The 26,778-nt window shown below is 40.5% G+C and overlaps 1 protein-coding gene across 1 annotated transcript in view; it reads right to left on the bottom strand.

Moving 5' to 3' along the window:
• Farsb (phenylalanyl-tRNA synthetase subunit beta) overlaps positions 1-26,778 on the bottom strand; it is a 59,082-nt gene that overhangs the window by 16,866 nt on the left and 15,438 nt on the right. Inside the window, exons 7-15 of the mRNA XM_036173241.1 lie at positions 25,733-25,841; positions 23,724-23,794; positions 21,893-21,954; positions 21,003-21,054; positions 16,890-16,951; positions 16,443-16,650; positions 15,910-15,990; positions 11,276-11,368; positions 7,076-7,193 (exon numbers count right to left, since the gene is read on the bottom strand). Of these exons, the coding sequence (XP_036029134.1) occupies positions 7,076-7,193; positions 11,276-11,368; positions 15,910-15,990; positions 16,443-16,650; positions 16,890-16,951; positions 21,003-21,054; positions 21,893-21,954; positions 23,724-23,794; positions 25,733-25,841 (856 nt within the window). The remainder of the gene's footprint in view (positions 1-7,075; positions 7,194-11,275; positions 11,369-15,909; positions 15,991-16,442; positions 16,651-16,889; positions 16,952-21,002; positions 21,055-21,892; positions 21,955-23,723; positions 23,795-25,732; positions 25,842-26,778) is intronic.

Genomic DNA, 26,778 nt, shown 5'->3' on the forward strand with positions numbered 1-26,778 from the left:
ATCAAACAATCCGCTTTTTCAATGGGCCTGCCAAGTATGTCAGCCTAAATTATCCGTGTATTTCACAGACTTCAAAGTACTGCCCGGAGAGAGCGGATCTAAACCACCCAAAGGAGGATGGCTAGATGCAGTTCTGTGACCTCAAAGGATACAAAACAAATGACTTTTTTTTTTTTTAAAGAAAAATAAAAGGGAATGGTACATGATGTCCCTAGCATGTGACTTACATAAATTTTCTAGGCTTTGGCATGGGCTCCCATGTAGTAGATATCCTGTCTGCACCAATGGTTAGAGGTGAATTAGTGGTTTCTGGTAGCATATTATCCAGGGAACAGAGTCTTCCTTACTCTTACATGTACCCAGAAGCCTAAGTAAAGATGCTATTAGAAAGAAAGTAAATGTGGAGAACAAAAAAGCTTCTAGAATAATCTAGGGCTAGATATTGTGCTCGAGCTAGAGATGAACAGTTAGCTAGCCTCGGAAAATGAAGCAGATCACTGTTTCTAAGTCTGACCTACCACTGACATTTCAACACCGGCATCCACAGAACTGTACCTCATGCTGCAAGTCTATCTCTTGAAGAATTTTAGCACAATCTAAATGACCTACAAAAGCCCCAAGAATCCCATGAAAACATAACACCTTGAAAAGCCACAGCTGACACAGGGAAAAAAGAACCCTGATATACCCGATAGGACTATAAATAAATAAAATGAAAACATGGAAATGCAAGAGGGGCTAGATGGGGAGACCGGCAGCCGTGAGATAGGGACAAGCAGTGGTGGTATGAAAACACATTGCATGCATGTACAAAAATGGCATAATGGCCTTTAATCCCAGCACTTGGCAGGCAAAGGAAGTCAGATTTGAGGCCAGCCTGGTCTACATAGCAAGTTCCAACCCAGGCAGAGGTACTTGTTTCCAGAAGAAAGAAGGGGAGAAGAGCAAGAAGAAAATGGCATTGTGAAGTCCATTCTGTAGGTATAATGAATATAAGCAATATAGTAACATGTGCAATGTATTAATATATGCTGGGTATGTTAGCTCACACCTGTAATCCTACCACTCAGGAAGTGGAAGCAGGTTGTAAGCTTGAAGAAACTCAGGATCACACAGCAAGATATATCTCAAAACCAACCAAAACAAAACAAAAAAGAAAAAACAATCAGTTAAAAATATTTTAGAAAAGAATTTATTAAATTGTCAAATATTTAAATGTGTACACCTAGGGACTAGCAAACTACATTTCTAAAAACATGTATTTGTACAAGAGAAAATGATACTCATTGTAAGACATACTTTAGGAAGTCTTGGAATCTATACATTCATCCTCATACTAAGAACATTCTTTGCTTCCATACAGTAGAATATTATGTAAGAATTAAAAACGAAATTGATAGCATGCATTCAGACCATGTATGACCACATTTGTGTCTACTATAAAAGCTCTACAGCTACACACAGAAGTGCAAAATATGGCTGCAGTTATGCATGAGGTATGGCAGTGAATTCCAGGTGTGGAACAAGGGAGAAGTTGAAGAATTTCCCTCTCCTCAGCCCCCAATCTAAGACAAGGTTTCTCTGTGTAACATTGCTGTCCTTGAACTCACTCTGTAGACCAGGCTGGCCTTGAACTCACAGAGATCCACCTGCCTCTGCCTCCCAAGTGCTGGAATTAAAGACATGCACCACCACTGCTTGGTGATCTTTTTTTTTTAATTTAAAAAGTATTCTTAAATCAACAACACATATTCATGAAAATTTAAGATTATAAATATATGTTCAATCACAAAAAAATAGCAACAACTTCCCTAAAATGCCTCTATATTACAGCACCAAAGGTCACACTTTTCTTTTAAAATGATACTGAAAAGCCAAGAGACAAATGTGGAAAGAAATCTCTAAAATTCTCAATGCATACAGGGAAGAAAAATTTTATTCCTGACGGTTGGATTTTATTTAGTTAACATAAACCTGGAATGGATTTTTATCTATTAAAAAAATATAGTACTGGATGCATGACAGGGTACATTATACTCACGTTAGCAGATCTTAACTATGTGGAACCAAGCACACTAAAATAACTTTCTATATTAAAAATGATTTATTTACACAGCTAAGATGCCATCACATATGCGAAGGATGCTACTTCAAAAATTGTTAACGTCAGTCTCCTTATACCCATGTTTTTTGAATTATTAATTGGAAATTCTACATGCCAAAAATATGAACTGGTGAAATTAAATTAATCCAGACTGATGACATAAGCCCTCTTCAGAAAGCCGCATTCCACATGTGGATGCTGGATAATCTTCCATTATCTGAAGCTCCAGAATTAATGGACAATGTCTCAGAAGACAGGAACTCACAAGCCTATAATAAAATGCTCTTACTGAGCCTTTACAAACACATAGTTATATCAAAAGTTCTAAAGACCTGACCTGTTCCTTCACTCCGTTAACCAAAGGCCTTATGCACGCACCTATATTTAATATTCTGTAGTGCAAGACAGAAGACACTCACACCCGTGTTTGCATTTGTATGTAAGTAAGCTGAGGAAACAAACACGTAGAAAGACAAAACAGTTCTGTTCTGTGGCAGCCATGGTGCTCAAGGGAGGAGGAAGAAACGAGAACCCTGAAACAGATCTTGCAATTAAAGGCTTCAACCCAAAATTCTTTATTTCCACATGCATTGAGGAAGGTAAGGAAAAACAGACCATCCTCTCACTTAGAGAAGCTTATGGGACAATGTCCAAGTTTGGGAACAATTTAACTGGAACCTGGAGGCAGGGGATGGAGTTCAAAGCAGGACTGCTAAGCGCTCTTGAGGATGGAGGAAGAAGGTCTGAGCAAGTCAAAATTTGGAATGATGGCGCTTCGAAAAGAAAGGAAGGGTATCTAGAGCCCTGGGTAAGTGCTCTAACCCACTCCACTGAGCACAGCAACTACTCAGGTCCAAACTTTCTGAAATGCTGCTGCTGAAACCAAGTGTAGGCAACTGATTCTGAGATTTGGCCACAGAGGCATGTCATAACTGAAGCATGGATGAACAGGTTCTGCTGGTTGGATCTTGCTGGTAGAAATCACTGAAACCCTTTACAAAGCCCAGCTCATGTTCTCAGGCTCTTGCTCCATTTTAGACTTACCCTCTTTAACCCAGAGACCAGTTTTCTCTTGCCATTTCAGTGAGATTCTGGCAGCTTCCCTGAGCACTGAGGGAAGGACTGTGGCTGCAAAATTCAACTGTGTTTGAAAGTGGGAAGCCTGGATTGTGCAAAATGAGCTAGCTTTTCCAGGCAGACGGCCCTTTGCTCATCTCTGCAGTTTTTCTGGCTTTTAAAAATATTTTGTTTACAGTTTGTTTCTTCCTGACATTGAAATGAATGAGCTATTAACGTCTGAAACCAACCGGTAACTCACACAGCAGCCTCGCATGGTCTCCATTGTTACCCTCCCTGCTCCAAAACTGAAAAACTTACCCCAGGGCAGAGTCTGCACTCAGTTTCTTGTTCCAAAAACACATGCCACTCTGCCCAACAAAAGGCATAAATCAGCTTAGTCCCCTGAGTCATGACTAATTTTTAAAAGTGTTACAGCAACTTCTGATCTTGAGGCTCTACAAATGCAGTGGCTGGCTCAGCCTCAAACAAGCCGAATGGGCCTGATTTACAGGGGAAGTCTTAATGCTTGAAAAGTGTGCCTGAGTCGGCTTCAAAACTGGCAGCCCGACAGCCTTGTTCATCATGATGGCTAGTGAGAGGATTCTACAGTAGAGTGAATGTTCGACTAGGTCAAGCAGGAAAATGGGAGATGTCTTTTGCCTGCTCTCAGAGGAACTTGAGATAGACAGGAAGACATGGGAATCCACACAAGACTCTACTGCCATTTTTATTCCAGAAGCCGCTTGCTAGGCAACATTGACGTGAGGTTTAGGAGTGCTAGGGTTTTCTCAACAATGAGTTCCTGGGAGTTGGAGCTCCATGCCAGGACAGTCTGCACATTCCCTCCAAACTGAGCTTGGCCAAGCGGGGTGCCCAGTGAGCTCCAGGGTCCTGCCAGGCTCTGCCTCCTTAGCCCTGAGATTATAGGCGTAGGGGTTCTGAGGATCCAAACTCAGATCTTCATGCTTGCTCGGCAAGCACTCTAATAGTCTAAAATAGTTTCTACTTTTCTCTCTCCATGGTGAATGCGACAGCCTGGCTCATGCTTGCTATACGTCTTCACTAATAATTTGGGGATTGCTCACTAAGAAGAATTTAGGAAATTTCATATTAATTAGAAAATCCCTTGATCATTTAACCATTGGTGGTTTCAACTTTTTTACTCAAAAAGTTTCATTTAGGAACACATGGCTTAGCATACATCTAAGAGAGAAATGACTTCTAGCTTGTCACCCAAAAAAATAGAGAGAAACATCATAAAATCACTCCAAGAACAATATTTCTGTGATTTATTTTTAAAAGTGAAGTCTTATATTAGTATGATTTGGGTTTCTCATAAAGGGAAAAAAGACACAAAAGAAGAAAATCCTATGACACAAAGTCCCTTAAAGGTTAGGATAAAAATTAAACTCCATTGTCTAAGCAAAGCACAGTAAACTGCTGGCCATCCCGGACTTTCAAGCATATGGCAAAAAATGGGCATGACCCAGCAGCATCTGGCCCTGGGACTGCTACCACCCTAACAAGAACAGCAGCCACCACTTACTATTTGGCTGAAACTTTCCAAATGCAGTTTCACTGGATCCTTACAGCAACTAATAAAATAAGGGCTGTCATTACCCCATTGTACAGATGAGAAGACAGCCACAGAGTTCAAATAAACTGTACACCACAGGAAGCCTTACAGCTGCAGTCTGCAGAACCCAGACTCACTGCTGCCTCTGCTCCAGATGCTGTAGACCCTTTCCTGTAGGCCAATGACTAGGAGGGAATCCACATGCACATATTTAGAATACTGCATCAGAAAAGGTTTTGTTATGAAATAAGATCCAGGCCCACCTAAACAGAAAACATACTTCATCTCAACAAAAGGAAATGTGTTTTCACGATCGCAGACTCAGTGAGCAATTGACTTCCCTTCATTTTTCAAATGCTATTGATACGACAGAAAATATTAAAGAAAAAGAATAAGCCAATGCAAGACAAAGGGTAAAGTTGCAGCGAATGGAAACAAACCATGAAAAAAACAGTAGAATGGTATCAACTGAGACAGGCACAACCGAGGTTGGCTACAGAGACGTTCTTCCTGATGAGAAAAAGCACAACAGAACGCAAATATCTGAGCGAAAACAAATAACAAAACCCATGTCAGGCACATGCAACCAGACCTAAAACACAACAATGTACTACTCCATGGCTGTGCAAAGTATGTACAAACTGTGCAGCAAGTGTGGGGCCCACAGCTGCCCCTCACTCTCACCCTCCGGACTGTGAGCACACCCAGCCCTGAAGAGCCATTAGTGAGCCCCGTGAGCTACTGCAAAGGGCCACTGCTGAAAGAGTGTGGCTACCTTAATCCTGTAGTTATAATTACAAGAACACCAGAGACGATCAAGACACTATGAGGCTCAAAGAATAAATGTGGAAGGAAACAGTCAGAATGAACTGATTAATGCAACCCTGCACTTTCACAGCTTATACTCGTGGAAAACAGTGAATTCTCAAAACTCTTTGCACCTAACACTAATAATAATAATAATAATAATAATAATAATAATAATAACAACAATAATAATAATTCCTACTTTTTAGTATAGATTTGCCACCACAAGAAAATTCTACAGACTACAGCCTGGACTTAAGAAGCACTCATAATCATAAGGACTGATGTATGAAATCAAAGGACCAAGGAAGGCTACCAGCAAAGCAGTCACTTGAGGCACTGCTCACCCAGAGACCACAGCACTTATAGGTCTAGACAATCAATTGAACTTGAGTTTCCATGAGAAAGACAGACTTCAGGAAAATCAGGCTTGCAAAACTCCTAAATTTATATTTACTAAATAACCATGCATTCTAAGTGTTGGCCCAAAATACTCGCTGGACTAAGTTGAGAACTCTGAACTTAGATATTTCAAAGGGAAAAAAAACTATAAAGCACATTCACAATCACTGTTACAACAATAGTGCGGGGGCCGTCAAAACCCGACAACAATGCCATGCTATGTGTGCCAGAGTGAAGGAAAGAAAGTTTTCGGAGTGCTCATAAAGAATTTATTAATCTGCAGGAGGCAGTGGGGCATGCCTTCCTTCTGTCCTTTCTTCCTTCCCCCTCCCCTGGCCCTCGGTGGGGGTGGGGTGTGTGTGTGCTGAGGTGAGTTCAGGGACCCATGCATACTTACATGCATGTTCACATCACGTGTTGCCACTGAACTACATTTCCCGGTCTCTCTATGGTGCTTTTTAAAGTGAAGTTTCATTAGGGCTCCTCATAATTATTAAATTCTTTTTTTGTTGTTGTTGGGTTTTTTTTGTTGTTGTTATTGTTGTTGTTGTTTTTCGAGACAGGGTTTCTCTGTGTAGTTTTGGTGCCTGTCCTGGATCTCACTCTGTTAACCAGGCTGGCTTTGAGCTCACAGAGATCCTCCTGCCTCTGCCTCCCAAGTGCTGGGATTAAAGGCGTGCACCACCACTGCCTCCCGAAAATTAATAAATTCTTTATGAACATGTGCTTTCCATTCCGGGAAACGAGAGACATAACCACCAAAGCCTACTAGACACTGCAAGCATTCAGATTCAAATAAGTCAATCACTAAAATCAATTGATCAAATGACGGGAGGGGCCCTGGGACACTTCAATGGGCTATTTAATAAGAGCGTGATGTTTTTATTTAACAACAAACACCACAGCTGTGGTAGAGCTTAGGTTTAGAATTGCCATCTCGAGGCTGTGCTGGTAAAATGATGACTAACCTGATCAACACTAAAGTACTAGGAGGAGGGCATGGCAACGTGAGGGAAAGACACATGGTTGCATGTACACATGTAAGCATGCTAACTTCTCCACACAGAGCTGAAATTCACACAATAAAAAATGCTTACGTATGCAAATCAGAGGGAGCTCACTCTTACCTTTGCTAGAATCTTTCACTACAATGTCAGAGATTTCAAACAGTTTGAGAGGAAGTGGCATCTTCCGGTTTGCTGCAATGGTCTTTAGAAGGCCAGGAAGAAGGGTAGTCCGCGCCACCTACAGAAAGATGGGAATTTGCACTGACTTGAGAACAACCAACAAACTCACTGCTGAAGGAGACAAAGCAGGCCAACTCCCTGGCTTCACAGGAAAACACTTTTGGACAGGGCAAAGCCTAAATGTCTCAGTCACTTCAAATTTTCAAATCCAACTCACTGAAAGAACTGAAAATATTCTCCATTCCAAATTAACAAAATAAGCACCAATAAATCTGATTAAAATTGTGAGAAGCAAACACAATTAATTCAATGACTATTCCTACCTAAAGATTGGTTTTTCATTATAATTTTTAAACTGAGCTTTCAAGGTTGTACATATGAGAAATTTTATATCCTATCTCCTTCTACAAAGTAACTGAAGTGGCCCAGGCTGGACTTTTGCGTGCTCGCTCAATCATTCTGACTGAGTCTTCCCTTCATAATTGACCGGTACTTACTATTCTCAGCTTTCCCCTCTCTCCCATCCATTTGTAGTAAATGTAAAATAAACAAATAAATGTAGTTTTCTGATCCTGGCATAGTTATAAGCCTATAATCCCAGTGCTTTGGAGACTAGATAGTGGGAATTGTGAGTTCAAGGCTTGCTTGGGCAACATAATTTAAAGTCAGTGTCAGCTGCTTAGAAAGACCTTGTGTCTCCAGCCTACCACAGTGAAGAACACAGAATCCCTGCACTGGAAAGCTGAGCCAAGGAAGAAGACTGTGATGGCTTCATGAGCAGTCTGGGATACACGGAGAGTGCTGGGTTTCCTGACTTCTAGCTGTTGGACCTGCTTTTTACCTCTCACACAGGAGCTCTCTCCTTTCTATAGAGGATGGGTTCTAGATGCTCGAGTGATATCAGAGACCAAGCCCATACCTTGGTACCAATGATGACACTTAGTGTCTCTGCTGGGCATGGTAAGAGATGACTTAGGAAGATTAATGGCAGCGTAGTAAAGGTTAGTTAACACAATCTCTTGTTTCAAGATATCTTACATTATTATAGATCTTAGCAAACTCATATACTGTTTCTTGGGTCTTGAGTTTTTTACTTGGTAATTAGAAATTGTAACCTATTGGCCATGTGGGTACCAGGGATCAAACTCAGGTTGTCAGGCTTGCTGGTACACTTCCACTGTGCCATCTTGTCAGCTCACGTACTACACTTAAAGATAATTTTTCTCTAACCAGATGTGCTGGTGTGTGTCTGTAATCTCAGCACCTGGAGGTAGAGGCATGAGGATTAGGAGGTTTCGATGTCATCTTCAGCTCTTATAGCTCAGCCTGCCTGAGTTTTCTATCACTATGATGATAAACACCATGAACAAAAGCAACCTAGAGAGGAAAGGGCTTCTTTCTCTTTACACTTCCAGTTAACAGCCCATTGCTGAGGTAAGTCAGGGCAAGAACTCAAGCAGGGCAGGAAGCTGGAGGTGGGAACTGAAGCAGAGGCCCTGGAGGGGTGCTGCTTACGGGCTTGTTCCTCGTGGCTTGCTCAACCTGCCTTCTTATAGCACCTAAAACCACCAGCCCAGGGTAGCACCATCCACAGTGAACTAACTGGGCTCTCCCCCATCAACCATCAATTAAGAAAAAGCATCACATGCTTTTCCACAGGCCAATCTGGCGGGAGCATTTTCTCCATTGAAGATCCACCTTTTAAAATGACCCAAAATTTTGTCAGGTTGACATAAAACTAGCCAGCACAATGAGACTGTCCAAAAGCAAACAAAAAACCCTTCAAGTTTGTCATCCTCCTTGGTATGGTGGAAAATATACACATTTATTAATAATTTTTTCTGTCTAAAACCATCAGTGACATAAAAATTTAAAACCTGGCTGGGTGGTGGTAGTGGTGGTAGTGGTGGTAGTGGTGGTGCACGCCTTTAATCCCAGCACTCGGGAGGCAGAGTCAGGCAATATCTGTGATTTTGAGGCCAGCCTGGTCTACAGAACGAGATCCAGGATAGGCACCAAAACTACACAGAGAAACCCTGTAACCCTGTCTCGAACCCCCACCCTCCGCCCGCAAAAACAAAACAAAACAAAACAAAACAAACTGAATCTGGTCAAACTTCTAGATCTAACTACTAGTTTATGAGAAATATAGACGATTATCAGAATATATCCAATAAAATCCTAAATGTAGAAAGCCTACAGAATAAAGAATCCATATTTTTTAACAAAGTTGAAAGAAAAGGATGTATGTGTGAAAGACTAAGGGATATGGAGTAAATAATGAACTAATAACCTATAAATTAATCAATCAACTTTAATGTATAACCTCAAGTGAATCCCAACTAAAAAGAAAAACACCAACTACAGCCAGGAAGACTTGCAGTGACAGCTTACTTAGTATTACTGCTAACCCGGGACAAGTGAGGATACTCGATAATCTTGTTTACAATAATTGAGATAAAAATCCAATTTGCCTAAAAAATGTTTCTCTTCTGCCCATTCCATAGCACATTCACTGTCGGAGAAGAACCCACAGTTAAGAATCACACAGGAAAAGAACAGGCCTATACCCAAACTCCAAGCCACTTTACACTTAATCTCACCACAAGCAAGCACAAACTGCTCACTGCATTAGTGATGGCAGAATGGCTAGGTGAGGCAGGATGACGCAAAAGCTGCCAAGTTTAAGGACACTCTGTCATCTCCAATGTACCTACCCAGAAACACTGACTCCTGAGTGCACTAAGTCGCAGCTATTTATGGCAGCAGCTAATGCATCTCTGATCTGCTGTTCCTCCATTTATAGAAAGCAAAGCAGACAGGACACAAACTCTGAAGAATCTAACAGTTACAGAAATCTTGAGAAATACAAAATTTGTGTCACACTTAATAAATGAAACTGAGGGAGGGAAATACATTTAGCATAAACAAATAAAAATGCATCCAGATTCAATGAAAATGTGCTGAGTAAATATTTGTATAGTTCATTTGCCACAGCAGGTAGTTCTATAGATGGAATTCAGAATTTTTAAGTATAAACATTTCCAGAGACTGTAGGACTTCCCAAAACACTAATCCAGGATCTAACTTTTATGAAAGCGAGACCCAAAGCCAAGGAAACTACCACAGATCACAGCTGAGGCATGCTCTACACCAGTGCTAAGTTTCCTAAACGCAGTTCCTTTGCTTTTAAGATTTTGCACATACACAGGACTGCATATGCAAGCAAGCAAGAGCTCACACACATGCACAGATGTTGTGCAGTCATTCAGTAGTAAAGCTGTTATAACTTGGAATGCTCTTCTATAGCAAATATTCTAACCCATACTAGGAGTCATTAACACTGACTACTATTACAGTATCATTCCCATTTACTTCTTCCTAAACCCTGTCAGAACTGCTGATAAGCTTAGATGACAATGAAAGACACAAAGCACAGTCAAATGTTGTGGGATATTTGTACACTGTGAAGATGTAATGCTTAATTGGTGTAATAAAAAGCTGAACGGCCCACAGCTAGGCAGGAGAGCTAGGTGGGACTTCTAGGCAGACAGGAACACTGGGAAGAAGAAAAGCAGAGTCACCAGCCAGACGCAGAGGAAGCAGGATGGGCAATACAGAGTAAAGGTAACTGAGCCACAAAAAAGAATGTAGATCAAAAGATATGGGCTAATTTAAGTTATAAGAACTAGTTAGGAACAAGCCTAAGCTAAGGCCGAGCTTTAATAATTAATAATAAGTCTCCAAATTGTTATTTGTGAGCTAACAACACCCAAAAAAAAAAAAAAAAAAAAAAATCCACCTACAGTCAAAAGCTGGCGTAATGGCTTATGGAGTTGAAGGAATACATTTTACTCCATTTACTACAAATGGATGGGAAAGAGAGAAAGCTCAGAATAGTAAGTACAGGTCAATTATGACGTGGAAAATGTGGGTAAGAGTGGCTGAGCCAACGAGTTCAAAGCATTTAAGAACTAAGAATAGGCTGAATGTGAGCAGTTGGTAGTTCAGCCTGGGCTATGCAGTGAGTTCCAGGGCAGCCTAAGGTACAGTGTAAGACATCATCTCAAAGATAATATAATAATAATAATGATAATAATAATAATAATGATAATGATAATAATAAATTCAAATTCTTACCTGGAACTCAGCAGTTTTGGGATTACTTATGTGAACTGCCTTTGTTTCAGAGATATCCAAGCCAAGTTTATCAGCAATATCTTCTTGGGAACACTTAAGAACATGTAAAATAGATTAGTACAGGGCAATGGCTAACTCAAAATTTAAAAGTATTTAATGCTATCATTCAATTTACAGTGGTTTCTTAGCAATGCAATTCTCTATATATATCAGTAAGTTAATAATAAGCTTAGAGTCTTATCCATTAAGTTTGACAATAATTTATCACTTGTAATTCACCTAGTTTAGGTCCACAGAAGATACAATTAACCACAAATAGCTCTCTATGATGAGCAATAGCCACAACATGGAGCTGGTTAACATTTCCTATAGAGATGAGGGTTTAACCCACACCCAGTCCTTTTTGTACTAGGCCCGCATTGACCTTTCCAGTCCAAGTTCCTGATTCCTAGCTGTTTTCTGAACATTACATTTTTGCCTGCCTTTATGTAGACTGCTGTCCTAGTACCACATTCAGGCAAACCCAAGGCTCTATCTACTTAAGTGACTTCTCTTGTACCTCTCATGTAAAAATATCTCTACCAGTACCATTAAGAGTCCCTGTGGTGGTTGGAAAGAAAATGGCCCCCAAAAGGGAGTGGCACTATTAGGAGGTATGGCCTTGTTGGAGGAAGTATGTCACTGTGGGGTGGGCTTTGAGGTCTCTTTGGCTCAAGCTTCCCTCAGTGTGACAGCCAGTTGACTTCCTGTTACCTCTAAGTCAAGATGTAGGACTCTCAGCTCCAGCACGATGTCTGCCTGCATGTCGCCATGCTCCTCACCATGACGATAATGGACTACACCTCTAAAACTATAAATGAGCCCCTCAATTCAATGCTTTCCTTTCTAAGAGTTGCTGTGGTCATGGTGTGTCTTCACAGCAAGAGAACCCTAACTAGGACAGTTCCCTTCCTTGGTTTCCTCAGGCTTTCTCTGACTCCCAGTGCGATCCCAGAGAAGTCTGCACTGATCTGGGGCAGGCTGTGCAACTGGGAGAATTCACATGCCTGGACTCTGCGCACTGTTCTTTGAGAAGCTTGCCATTGACCTTCCCTACACATGACCCATGCAGCTCCTCAGACAGATAAACTGCTTCATCCTTATCCACCGGCAGAAACTAGAGCAGTAGGCAGATGTTAGAACAAAACTCACTATTAGATCCAACAAGTCTAGTGAGGATCAAGATTTAGAGATAATGTATCTCCAAGGCCTGACAGAAAGTACTAGAAATATATATAAAATGATCAAGTGATGACAACAATCACCACACACACAAAAAAAAGTCACCCCATTTTTAAAAATAATTAAAAATTTAACATGAAAAGCTAGTGCCGTCAAGTTACTCAAGTCTTCTTCTCCAAACTTTAGGGCACTACTGCTCGTGGGACTGTTCCACAAGGCATCTCCAAGAAGAGGCCTTCAAAGCACTAAAGAGCTGTTGTTTGCCAGGCACGGTCCCAGTAGGAAGCCTGGAGCTGAGAGAAGGTAGCCAGCTCACCCGAGAAGACTTTGTCTTCACTGCATCCTACTGCCCGTCCTAGCAACTCCTGCCTGAGCTCACTCAAGGCCCGGGCTGGCACTGAATTTACCCTCCTACCGCAGCTTCGCAAGCACTGGTAGTACATCTGTGCAAGTGTGTACCGCCAAACCCAGCTTTGCCATACTTTGTTGAAAAAGTCTTAAAACTGTAACAGAACAGTCCACACTCCTGTGCTACAGAGGGAAAGCCTGTACCATACTGAAAAATACAAACAAACAAAAAAAACCAAACAAACAAAAAAAGAAAATGCCACTTTGTCCAGTGCAGAGGGGAGTTTTTGTAACAAGACTTAAATACATTGTGATCAGTCATTTTAAAACTGCATTTACATGATGCTACCGGCTCTCAAACAGAACTAGCTCTGGCTGTGTGAAAGAAAAAAAGGCTCCCCAGACACAGGTCAACATCCCAGTGCCTCTGAGTGACCTTGTGCTTCATAATATAATAGGAAACAATTGAGACAATCTGAAGCATTTTCAGTAAGCTTCCCTGAAGTGACAGTAGCTAAGGCCCAGGAAGGGAGAGATATTCTTCAATATTAGCATTTATTTGTCTACTATAAGGTTAAGAAATATAACAAGTACAAAAGCCATAATCATAGCAGGGCAGTGGTGGCACACGCCTTTAATCCCAGCACTCGAGAGGCAGAAAGCAAGCAGATCTCTGAGTTGGTGGCCAGCCTGGTCTACAGAGTGAGTTCCAAGACAGCCAGGGCTACACAGAGAAACCCTGTCTCGAAAAACAAAACAAAAACAAACTAACAAACCCCACAATCATTATAACTGTTACTCTTAAGGTTAAAGTAGACATTTAATTCTAAAATTGGGTCAATTTATAAAAGAAAATATTACAACTAGTATGTAGTACTAGTAAAAAATCCTAATGCTGGGGCTGGAGAGATGGCTCAGAGGTTAAGAGCACTGGCTGCTCTTCCAGAGGTCCTGAGTTCAAGTCCCAGCAACCACATGGTGGCTCACAACCATCTGTAATGAGATCTGGTGCCATCTTCTGGCATGTAGATATACATGCAGGCAGAACACTGTATACATAATAAATAAATAAATAAAATCTTAAAAAAAAAAATCCTAATGCTGAAAAGTGAACTGCTTGTTAAGAAGTCAGGGGTCAGCTTTTGAAGACTGCCATCACTCTTGTGCAAACTGGATTTACAAAATACAGACCAGCAATGTTGAGCTGTTTAGAAAATGCAGAACTTTATAGACTTTTAAATTTGATTATTTATTTGTTCATTTTATGCACATAGGTGTTTTGTTTTACATGTATGTCTGCATACTAAATGAGTACATGGTGCCCACAGAAGCCAGAAGAAGGTATTGGATGCCCTAGGACTGGAGTTACAGACAGTTGTGAGCTACCATGGGGTGCTAGAGATTGAACCTGGGTCCCCTGCAAGAAGAGTAGCCAGTGCTCTAAACCTCTGAGGCATCTCTCCAGGCCCTATAAAGCGTTTTTGTTTTTGTTTTCGTTTTGAGCTGAGGATCAAACCCAGGGCCTTTCGCTTGCTAGGCAAGTGCTCTACCACTGAGCTAAATCCCCAACCCCCTATAAAGACTTTTAACAGGAAACTTTATGTGAAATCTATCCTCTCCAGCCCCTCACTCCTTTCCTCCCAGACAATGAACATAAATGTGTGACTGGACAGCTGAGCAGACTGCTCAGCATGACACTCTGGTGCTATAATTCAGTCACAAGCTTTGGCTCATAACAGGCCTGGGCTGGAATCTTGGGCGCATACCTGTGGTTGCATGGGGGATGGAGGGACAGAGAAGTTATTCTAACTGCTATGGAAGATAGGAACACTTCCCAAGAAGAACTGGTACCATGTACATACAGTTATCAGTGGTGGGTAAACCCTCCCTGCAGTGCAGGCCCTAGGCAAGAGGCAGCTTATGTGCTCCTACAAGATACATGAACTCAATTACAAAATCAAAAAGCACTAATAGAAGGCAGTGAAAACTACAAGCCAAAGTTTTACCTGCAGTTAGTTTGGGGAAGACAGAATCACATGTGGAGACAGCAACTTTGTATTTTATAAAGTTGAAGTCCTTCAAAATGATAATGTATTGTCTCCTATGTCAATATGTATTTTAAAAAAGCACACCCATTTCTCAATGCTAAGTTTTATATTTCACATTGTGTAAAATGGTGACTGCTCACAAATGGGAATGAATGTCTATACATGAGAGACATGGCACTCTAAGCCTCGTGTACACGAGCCGAGGCAGGGTCAAGCACTAGGCATCCTAGCCCTGACTCTGAGGACTGCTGTGTGCAATGTGTCAGCGACTCCCCTTTCCAGTTCAGCTTCCTCACAGGTGCAGCGCCTGCTAACAACAGATGCTGACTCGGGGCTGGGGCTGAGGCATCAGGAAGCGAGGCAGCTGCCTCATCCACAGGTTGTTAAATCGGGCTCATTGGGCTAGCCAAGAGTAGTCTGGGCACCGCAGACATTCTCAGCCAGGGAAACCATACAAACTACAGGCACATTTACTTCTTTCAATGGTCAGCCTGAGGAGGAGGCCAAGTCCCTTCTGATTCTGTAATAACATTCATTTCCTGATTTAGGCCTTTTATGTCAGCTTTTCAACTCAAAGCAAATGTTTGTGAACATGTTCAAAGACAAAGAAATAAGTCTAATGTGGAACAGTTCCCAAGACCTTAACCAGGGCGGCATCTAGTGGGTACAGTCACAACCAAATTAAGACCGAATATTCTAACCTAACAAATCTTTTTATGAAATTCATTGTGCACCTTCCACACTTACATCAAATATAAAGCACATGGTCATCTGTCATTCGAATTTCTTTTTCCTAGACCTTCAGTCTTCTGTGGCTAGTCAAAAACAAAAAACAAAAAAAAACTCCCCATTTTTCTTTACTAAAAATTGTACAATCTCAAGGAACCAAGTTCCTCTTCTAGAATCTGGAAGTTTCAGCAGTCTAGGCTCTATAGATTTACATAAGGAATCACAGAATAGACAATTCAGGGATTCCAAGGACACATGCAGCCAGACTGAAGTGAGTTGAAAACGTACCAGAGCAAAAGTAAGTGCCTCAGTGAAGCCAGCAGCAGCCATGTCAAGTCTGAGGAGTTCTGTGAGCTTGTTGATAGGAACCTGAGAAAAAAGCAACACACCACGACATCTCCAACCTGCTTTGTTTTCTTAAACAGATTCATGCAGAACATACCACTCAAAGGAAACCCACCCTCCCATCACCAGCATACTGCTGACGTCCCCTCACAGCTAGTCAACAGTCTCCCACCCCACCTCTCTCACACAGCATCATCATCTGCCTTCGGGCCCAAGCGGAGAAAATGAAACTTCCACTTAAAGGATTCAGCAAGAATGCCACACTTGAAAGCTGTCCTTCTTCAAAGAGCTAGTCATCACAGGTTCTCTAACCATCTGGGCATCTGTTTTGTGTCCTTCCCCACAGCAAACGCCTCTCCTAGCAAAGCACATCCAAATGCTGCTTAATTCCCGGGTTCTGTTTGTCGCGAAGCCTTCCTGGCATTCAACAGTCAGTTGCTAACAAGAGGAGTGTTTATTTAAAGGTGCAATCTTACTTGATTAGCTATGGTGTATGCTTTTGGCAGAGTCATCTGAATGTTGTTATATCCATAAGCAATAGCTGCGTCCTCCACAATATCACATGCATGGATAACGTCGGCTCTGGTGGGAGGAATTTCAACCTCAATCTGATTGCCATCACCTATGACTTCTGACTTCAGACACATCCTGGTCAGGAGCTTGGCAAGGTTTGCAGGAGATTCCCTAAAAAAAAAAAAAAAAAACCATAAGCACAGACCATAAGCTTCACTGGGGTAGGTGAAACACGCTTACATTCTGTTCCAAGATAGTTTCGACCTGAAATAGTAACCTCTCTTTCTGAGTTCTGTTAGTTATCAAATATCCTAGCTTACTATCAAGTATTCTTTCAAGAAAAATAACTCACTGTATACTTTATGCTTGAATTCTCGTCTCTCCCACCAGAAATAAGTTTCAAAGCATACCTGATTCCAACTTTCTTATTAATGAAATCAGCTCTCACCATCTCCTTTCTGTAAGGCAGCTCCTGAGAGAGAGAGTTTGAAAACTTAATCACTCCTCATCAGATGCAGTTTCCTAGTCTTTCTTAGTCAGTTGTTGCAGCTTTGGTACCCAGCCAAGAGACTGCTCTTAGAGCCACACACTGAAATAAATAAACCTGAGAGGGTTTTGTTTCGGTTTTTCAAGACAGGGTTTCTCTGTGGAACAGTCCTGGCTGGCCTTGAACTTCACCTGCCTCTGCCTCTGTGCTGGGATTACATGCATGTGCCACCACTGCCCATACTAAACCTAAAGTTTTTAAATATTATTATAGAACCGATTGTTAAACCTGATTCATGTACGAACATTTTCTGTCCTAAATTTTTTTTTTTACTATTTGGAAATAATATAAATCTCGAACATTTTTCTTTTACAAGGTCATCCCACCCCTACAGGACAACACTATCATACTGTATCATCTCTAAGATGTTTACAAATGTTTGGTCTTATGCAATTAAAGTATATGATGAACGGACAACAATCCAACTGTCACAGTGTACCATTCACTGTACTAGTGAGACTTAGGGAGCACATATCTCAGGTCAGCCAAATGGCTCTGTGAGTAAAGGAGCTTGCTGTCATATCAGATGACCTGAATCCCACATGATAGGAGAGATGTCTCCTGCAAGCTGCCCTGTGACTTCCACTTGGGTGCTGTAGTTCATACACCCTAAATAAACACAGTTTATCTATCTATCTATCTATCTATCTATCTATCTATCTATCTATCATCTATCTATCTATCTGCCTGCCTACCTGCCTACCTACCTACCTATCTCCTGGAACTGAGGATCTGCTCTACAACTGAGCTAAACCCCAATTCCCATAATTAATTTTTTTCAAAGAATAAATTTCTGTTATCATTTCCCAAGTAGAAAAACACTATGATGTCCCCGGACCTGCCTATCAATCTGCTCCAGGAGACAGTAAAGTGGTGGGAAGGTGTCATAAACTGCCATTCACTCTCCTTCAAATGGCACACAACCTTACTATCTTAAGTGAAAACATACATGCATAAACCCACAGCTCTCCACCACTTTTGCAAACAGCTTATGAACACTTACCCCAAATAATTCTCGATGTGCACACTGTTAACAAGTGCACACACAATGCATGCATGAAATAATGAAGAGAAGAGGCAACCTACCTTCAAAGCTCACACTATTAATTACTGACCTCCAAAACCTTACTTCTTTCTAGGTAGCAGCAAGGCTAGCGAAAGACAACCACCTTCACAGTATCATGGATGGAAGGAGTACTGCCCCTTGAGACATTTTACTCTGTGAGCAACCCCAGCACCACTCTAGGATAAGTTTAAGAGAAAACCTTCACCACAAATGCCCAGCACTCCGTTTCAGAAACTCACAATTTTAAATTTACAAAAGTGCTCTACAACACATATGTGCTTTCATGAGGAAAAAGCAAACAAAACTTTTTATTTTTCCTCTTCTTTACAAAAATATATATTGTTTTATTAATCCCTCATATTAAAAAAAAAAAGGAAACTTTAATGGAGAGATGCTCAGTAGTTGGTGATCTTCACAGGACCCAAGTTCAATCCCCGGCATCTACAAGATGGTTCACAACCTACTGTAACTCCAGTTCCAAGAGAAGAGATTTGATGTCCTCTTCTGGCCTCTATAAGCACTGAATGCACATGGTGCAGAGACACATGCAGGCAGAGCACATGAAAATACTTTTTACTTTTTGAACTATGCTCTTCAAATTAGACATTTAAAAAATCATTATGAAGTTGTGCACATCTGGGTCACAGCACCGAAGGGGTGGAGTAGGAGGATCATGAATTTGATGCTAAGGTTCTGGTCTAAGGAAAAAAAAAAAAGCAACCAGAAATTCTTCCTTTGTCCACATGCATGGACTTGAAATGAAGCACTGACGATTTTCCCACCACACAAACGGCACCTATTTCTTCATTTCACAAACCCCTCAAATCCAGCCCTAGGGCTGGATATCCTGCTGGGAAGGCACTGGACTTGCTCTCTTATAATGGGTATCCCTGAAATGTCACCTTTAAAAAAAGCCTAAGCCCTTTTCTGTCCCTCATCTTAGCAACACTAATGTGTTGCTGCTGTTCCCTGAGCTCTGCCCTGGCACCCATGAGGCCATGTCTCAGTGAAAGCCTGGGTGTCCTTTTTTTTCCTTTTTCTTTCTTGTTTTGTTAACAAAAGTTAACCAACAATCACCATTAAAATGCAAATCATATAGTTTAGTGGTATAGTCCTTGCCTCACATTTGTGGTACCCTGGGTTCCAGGCCCAACATTATTAAAAAAAATAAAATAAAAATTTTAAAAAAAGCCCAAACATAAACTACAGAATCTCGCCAGGCAGTGGTGGCACACACCTTTCTTTAATCCCAGCACTCGGGAGGCAGAGCCAGGCGGATCTCTGTGAGTTCAAGACAAAGTGAAATCCAGGACAGGCACCAAAACTACACAGAGAAACCCTGTCTTGAAAAACCGAATTAAAAACAAAACAAAACTATAGAATCTCTAAATCAACAAAAGCTGTTACTGTGATTTCAGCTCTATAGTAGTTATCCACTTTCTCCATGATAATCTAGAATAAAATAGGATGTTGGGGCAGTGAGATGGCTCAGGGGACAAAGGTGCTTGCTACATCAGCCTAGCAAACCCCAGAATCCATGTAAAGGTGGATAAAGAGAATAACTCCACGACATTGTCCTCCGGCCTCCACAGACATCATGCACATGCACGCACAAGTGCACACACACACACACTATTAATACCAAAAATGTCTAAAAGAATACCATAATAAACACTAATGTTTTTAGGAAGGGTAATGCTTTTCTCTTAGCAGACATTATCATACTTGTAAAACTATGTTACTGGCTGGGAGAAGTAGAGAAAGGCATTTCCCACCAAGTCTAATGACTTAAGTTCCATTCCTGGTACTCACATGATGGAAAGAGAATCAACTTCTATGAATTGTGGGGCACGCACACTCACATACACATAAATGTAATTCAGGGGCTGGAGATGGCTCAGGGTTAAGAGCACTGGTATCTTCAACAGGATCCACGTTCTCTTCCCAGCACCCACATGGCAGCTCACAACCATCTGTAGCTCAGTTCCAGGGACCTGAACACCTTCCTCTGGCCCCTAATACTCTAGTTCACAGACATACAGACGGGCAAAACACTTGCATACATAAAACTTAAAATTTTTAATTAAAAAAAAAAAAAAGCAATTTTATGTTCTGATTCACTTCATAAATGACAGAATAGTTTCATAAAAAAAAAAAAAAAAGAAATAAAAGAAAAGAAAGAAGAAAACTCTCAAAGGAACACAAGCTGACCAGAGAATTGTCTCACGGAACCAAAATTACAGCTAAATGATTGTGATTGTGATAATGTTCTATTCAAAATGACCACCTTACAATGGATACAGTGTCATACTCCAGTTCTTGGGGAGGGAGACAGGAGGATCATGAATTCAAGAATAGTTTCAGCTACATAATGAATTCAAGGCCAGCCTCAGCTACCAAGCAAGAACCTGTCTAAAAAGCAACCAAAAATAAAGAATAACGGTAGCGTAGATGTTTTCTAGCGAGAGCCAATGTTTAACAATAACTGCTTACTTCTAATCCAGTCTGAATGCATTCAGAGTCACTATGGTGACGGTCTTCAGCAATGTGAGCATACTAACTGAGTAATCATAAAAGGGATGAGACTAGAAATCCCAGCTACCTAGTTAAGAGATCACTGCATTATGTTACTGTGTAATACACTGCGAGGACAGGCACAGTCAGGCACCTGCACTTAAATCCTTGCCACATTTACTAACAGACAACCTACTGAACACCCCAGGCCTCGCCATCTCTCTACAGAAAGGCAGCACATCACTCCCCACACTGAGAACTGAACCCCTGAGACATGGTGCAGTGTGTGTTGCAAGGCTGAGTAAATGTAGAACACAGAGAAACAAACACTCAACAACCACCACCTATGGGAAATATGGCCAAGACTACGATTATCATCATCTTTTAAGAACTTACTGGAAAGGTACTTGATTTTCCATTAGGAGAAACTACTTCAACTGCTTCAACTCTAAAAATTTAAAAAAAAAAAAGGTCAGAAATAAAATGCTTCCTAAATGAGGTATAAATGCTTCAAATGCATATGATTAATAACCCTGTTTTATAACTCCAGCCTCAACATGTCTGATCACTCACATGCTAACATTGTCATTTTGACCAATCTTCCTACACACTATATTAATTATTCCACCACTCCAGGCCTCAAAGCTCCCTTCCCCCATCCCTTTAGGCAGTGGCCACCTGGAAAGCTTATTTCCCATGTAAGACATGCATCCTGCATGGACTCTTTAACAATACTGATGTATACCCCAAACTTTACCAGGATATTATGTTGCAAGACAGAAGTTAACACATAAGTCCCTAAAATACAAATTATAAAAAAAAGAAAACTTCATAACTTCAGCCATTTAACTGAGAGTCTAGAATAAGCTGATGCTAATACATAGTAAGGACATGTAGCTCTGTCATATACTACTACACCTCTATTTAGCTATTCCTCCATCTTTCCATCCTCAAGCCTACTGGTCATTAAATACCACTTAAATTTCATTGCTTCATGGCCTTATAAACACCAAAACACATATTGTTTAGAGCTATGTCATCTCCCCAGATGTGTTCTAGCTACAGGAACCACATCTAAATCTATGCACTGACAGACCTTAGCTATATTCCTTGAAGCTTATATCCAAGCTAGACATATAAGAGTAAAGCCTATATCACAACCAGGGTTTTATGTATGAATGTTTTGCCTGCATGTATATATGTATACTAATTGTTATAAATAGTACAGGAGGCATTAGAGGCTTGGTTTCAGAGGACTGGTCAATGATGGTGCTGAGTCAACTTACGTAAACTGATTTTCACAGTATTCACTGAACATGGTGACAATAACATCAAGCACGATTTTTGCCTGCAAAAGAAAAAAGTATAAATATTATGGTAATTTATAAGTATATTCTCACTCAATTCAGATGTAATGAATATTTACTATAATTTAGTCTTCAAACACTTAAAAATGAACTCTTACATACACATTCTAAGAAAGGAAGTAGAATAAAAACTTAGGAACAGGCTTGTTCTTATCTTCAGGTGTTCTCTATTTATGCAGCTCTCTGAGAGTTACAATCCATGACTGAGACCAATCGTTTAGTTCCCCCACCCAACCCTGGATCATGAGGTTTCAAGAGAGACAAATGGCTAGTTACTGAAGTAAATGTTATCAATTCCATAAGTCTCTGAAGCCAGACTGCTGGAATCCTGGCTCAACCACTTACTAATAATGTGACTTTAGATGGTGCACTTTATTCTCTCTGCATCTCAATTCTCTCATTGGTTAAGTAGAGATAACAAAAATTCCTACCTTTGTTAACTATAAGAATGAACACACAAACACGAAGTACATGGAACATCCCTAATATGTAGTAAGGGCCCTATAAGTTCTTAGGCTAAAACAAACCTTACTGGGGGGCTGGAGAGATGGTTTAGTAGTTAAGAGTACTTGCTGCTCTTACAGAGCACTCAAGCTCAGTCCCCAGTACCCACACGGCAACTTAAACTGTTTAAGGCAACTCCAGTTCTAGGGAATCTGGCACCATTTTCTGGCATCTGCAGCCACCAGGCATGTATGCAGAGCATATATATACATGCAGGCAAAACACTTATACACATAAAATAAATAAATCTTTAAAAAACAACAACAAAAAGACCTTGATTGGGACATATGCTTTACTCTTATAGGTTTAGCTTGGATATAAGCTTTAGTGAATACATTTAAGATCTGTCAGTGCATAGATTTAAACGTTAAAAAAAATTAAATAGTAAAATTTGTATCACATTGATGATATTTCTAAAGGCAAATAGCACAATTAAGAGATACAAATCAAGTGCCTCAAATAGTCTCCAACGCTGCAGATCTAGGGGAAGACTCTCTTTAGGGTCCTGTTTCCACATGCCAATCTCCTATTGCTATAAGATCTCTCTTCACTTGCTTACCTGCATACTCTCTCAGCTTTTCTTACCATGTGTAAAGAAAAAAGCTCTCCTAGCAATCAACTCCAACATTTGTAGTAATTGAAAGTGAGCAGACAACTAGTAAGCTATACAGTCTAGATACGTCAGAAATGTCAGCTATGAAGCCACTACGGATAAAAGTCCTTTTGTCCAATTCTTCTGGTTGGGTGGTTAGTTGGTTGGTTTTTCAACACAATGTCTCAAGTAGCCCAGGCTAGCTTTGAACTTATATAGCCAAAGAGGACCCTCAGTTCCCTATCTTCCTGACTCTCAAGGGTTGGGATTCTGGGCTTTCCCATACCCAGCACAACCAGATCTTTTTTTGAAGAAAAACTTTCCATGTACACAAGAGCACAGACTATTCACTTAAATTAAGCTGGTGAAGTAATACAATTGCGGTCTCTCCAGTCACATGTCTATATTGCTAAGCCAAGAAGCACATACTTATTAAGTCCTAGCACTGGAAAGACATTAGGTGCTCAGTAAGCATTTATAAATTAATGAAAGTACCATAAACAAGCTGTAGATTATCCACATCATTTTAATTTTCTAAGTTTTAACAATTTGTTCCCACCTCTTATATCATTTTAAAGTTTAAAATCAGTCTTGGCCTAGAAGAAAAATGTATCTTGTCTAACAGTATAAAAGTTAACTAAAGATTTTATTTACCTTAGTGAGGTCAGTTCCTGTGCATTCAATAAATATATTCCTAGTATTTACTGTTATTTTTGAATGATTCCCTGTAAACAATAACAAAAATTTCAGAGACATGATATAATACAAACCTTAATTTTAAAAAAAATTACTTTTAAACTTAGAAAACAATCTAAATACCCTAGAAGTAAGGGGATATGCAACCTTTTTCCTTTGACTTTTGTAGACATGGTATCATTAGCCCAGGTTAACCTAGAATTCACTATATAGCCCAGGCTACAGTGATCCTCCTGCCTCAACTTCCCAAGTACTGAGATTATAGATAAGAGCCACTATGCCTGACTCTAGGATATGTACATTTTCTTTATACAATTATTTATTTAGTGTGCATGCCATGGCACATGTGTGGAGGTCAGAGGACAGCTTCAAGAGTTGTTCTCTTTCAACCAGGGAGCTTCCAGGAATCAAACAGAGCTCAGCAGGTGGGAAACCAAGTGCCTTTACCCTCCACTGAGCCATGCCACCAGACTTAGGATATGAGACTTCTAAGCTCCCATTGCAAAGTGGAAAATACAGATAATCTTTACCATCTTATGACACAATTGCAAACAATCCCAGCACTCAGGAAGGAAAGGCAGGTGGACTTCTAGGAGTTCAAGGCAAGCCTGGTCTAGATATCAGTTTCAGGACATCCAGGGCTACATGGAGAAACCCTGTGTCAAAATAGAAAACAAACAACTACAAACAAATCACTAAAGTTTAGAAAGATTAAACTACCCGATCATGACCACAAACTATGAAGCAGTAAGGTTAAGATGAGTTTGGATCGGCCGGGCAGTAGTGGCGCACACCTTTAATCCCAGCACTAGTGAGCCAGAGCCAGGCGGATCTTTGTCGAGGTCAGCCTGGTCTACAGAGTGAGATCCAGGAAAGGCACCAAAACTACAAAGAGAAACCCTGTCTCAAAAAAACAAACAAACAAACAAAAAAACAAAAAAAAGAGTTTGGGTCTAGTTAACTTGGTCCACATCCTTGACCAGGGAAACTGGGCATCTGTAATCTCAACAATTCCTTGTCATCCGAGTCAGCTAAACCTCCTTCTGGTCTCCCCTAAGAAACTCCTCTGCAGCTTAGGCACCACTAAATCAAGTGAACACATTTAAACTGCTTCATAAGCTCCCTTCACAAAGGAATTAAGAGTACAACATTTAAATAACAGTTTATAAAATTACAAATCAGAGCTTGAGTTCAACAATGAGACTTGCTGTTAATACCGAAACACCTAAATAAAAGGAAACAAAATTTCTCTCTTTCTCTTCTTTTACCAAAGGGCCAGTGCGCTTGCCACTTAAGCCTGGCAGCCTGAGTTCAATCCTGGAACCCACATGGCGGGAGGAGAACTGACTCATGGTATGCATGCTCACACGCACAAGCCCCGCTACAAACGCTAGCCAGACTCCAAAAATATCTAAAACCCTGAAGAATGGGACAGAACCCACAGATTACTATCCGAATATCCTTCACATGCATAAATATTTTTAGTTACAAATTAAATGTACACCCTATGTCATTCTAAATAATATAGTTTTTTTACATAAAAATCAGCAGTTAAACTAAAGGTTTGGAAAAATATATACAAGGAACTTTTAAAATAAAATCTATAGGGCTGGAGAGATGGCTCAGTGGCTTAGAGCCCTTGATGTTCTTGCAAAGGACCTGGGTTCAGTTCCCAGCACCCACGTGGTGATTCATAACCATCTGTAACTCCCGTTCCAGAGGATCTCTCTGCTGGCCTCCAAAGGTACCAGGTACACATGTGGTTCAGAGACATACATGAAGGCAAAACATTCAAACACATAAAAAATATTTTTTTCATTTTTAAATAATAACATCTTCAAAGACCTGAGATTCGGATCTAAAGTTAATGACTGACTCAGTCAGCCTACTGAGAATTCTGCAAGAGCACGAAGAAGAGGAAGAAGAAGCTGCAAAGATCCGTGCTCTCTCTTCCTGAACTTACTTACCATTTATAATCGGAGGCATCGAGAGGACCACACCATTGCTGTCATAGATAACTGGATACAGGGGCTTATTTTCAATGATATGTAAATAATGCTTAAGGTGGTTGTCAGTCTGAAAAGAATTAAGTCAAACAAAATTATTTATTTCTACTTTAGCCAGCTGACATTAAACTGTTATTTAAAAAAAAACAAAAAAACAAAACAAAAAAAAAAAAACCTCAGAAACACACCAAAAATGTTCCAAATGGCAGAAAGCTATAAACTTATAAACTTTATTCATATGGGCATCTTAGTGTTTGCATACAGTCTCTCCTACTGTGAGATGAGGAGCTGGTCACTTTCCCAGAGTGACAATAGATTGGCATTGGCACTGCCAAGTCATCACAAAATTCAGAAAGACAAATTAAGTCACTGGTAAGTTAGGAGAAATACTGTTTCTACTTGTTATTTTCAATGTTAAATGAGGGCTGAATCCATCCTCACTGTTGAGGCTCTAAGATGATAATAACAGGGATAGATATTTTGCAATGGTATTCCTCACATACACAAAATAGCTAAATTTCTAATTATATATGCAAGAGTGTTAATTCAACACAAATGTGAAAATTAAAAATTGAATAGCTTACTTACTGGCTCTCAATTCTTGAATAACTCAGACATAGTGGCTTATGCCTTTAGTCTCAGCACTCAGGGGGCAGAGGCAGAAGGATCCTCATGAGTTCAAGACCAGCCTGGTCTATTAGTGAGTTCCAGGACAGCCAGGGTTACATATATAGACGCTGTCTCAAAACAAACAAACGAACAAACAAAATCCCAAAAGCTAACAAGAAACAAAACTGGCCAGGTAGTGATGGTGCACACCTTTGATCCTAGCACTTGGGGGACAGAGGCAGGCAGATCTCTGTGAGTTCGAGGCCAGCCTGGTCTACAAAACAAGTTCCAGGACAGGCCCCAAAACTACACAGACCCTGTCTCAAAAAACAAAACAAAACAAAAAACAATAAACAAAACGAAATTGTGATCTAGGCCACAGCTACTTAAACTGTGGG

This window comes from Onychomys torridus, chromosome 23 (genome assembly GCF_903995425.1).
Source record: "Onychomys torridus chromosome 23, mOncTor1.1, whole genome shotgun sequence".
NCBI lineage: Eukaryota > Metazoa > Chordata > Mammalia > Rodentia > Cricetidae > Onychomys > Onychomys torridus.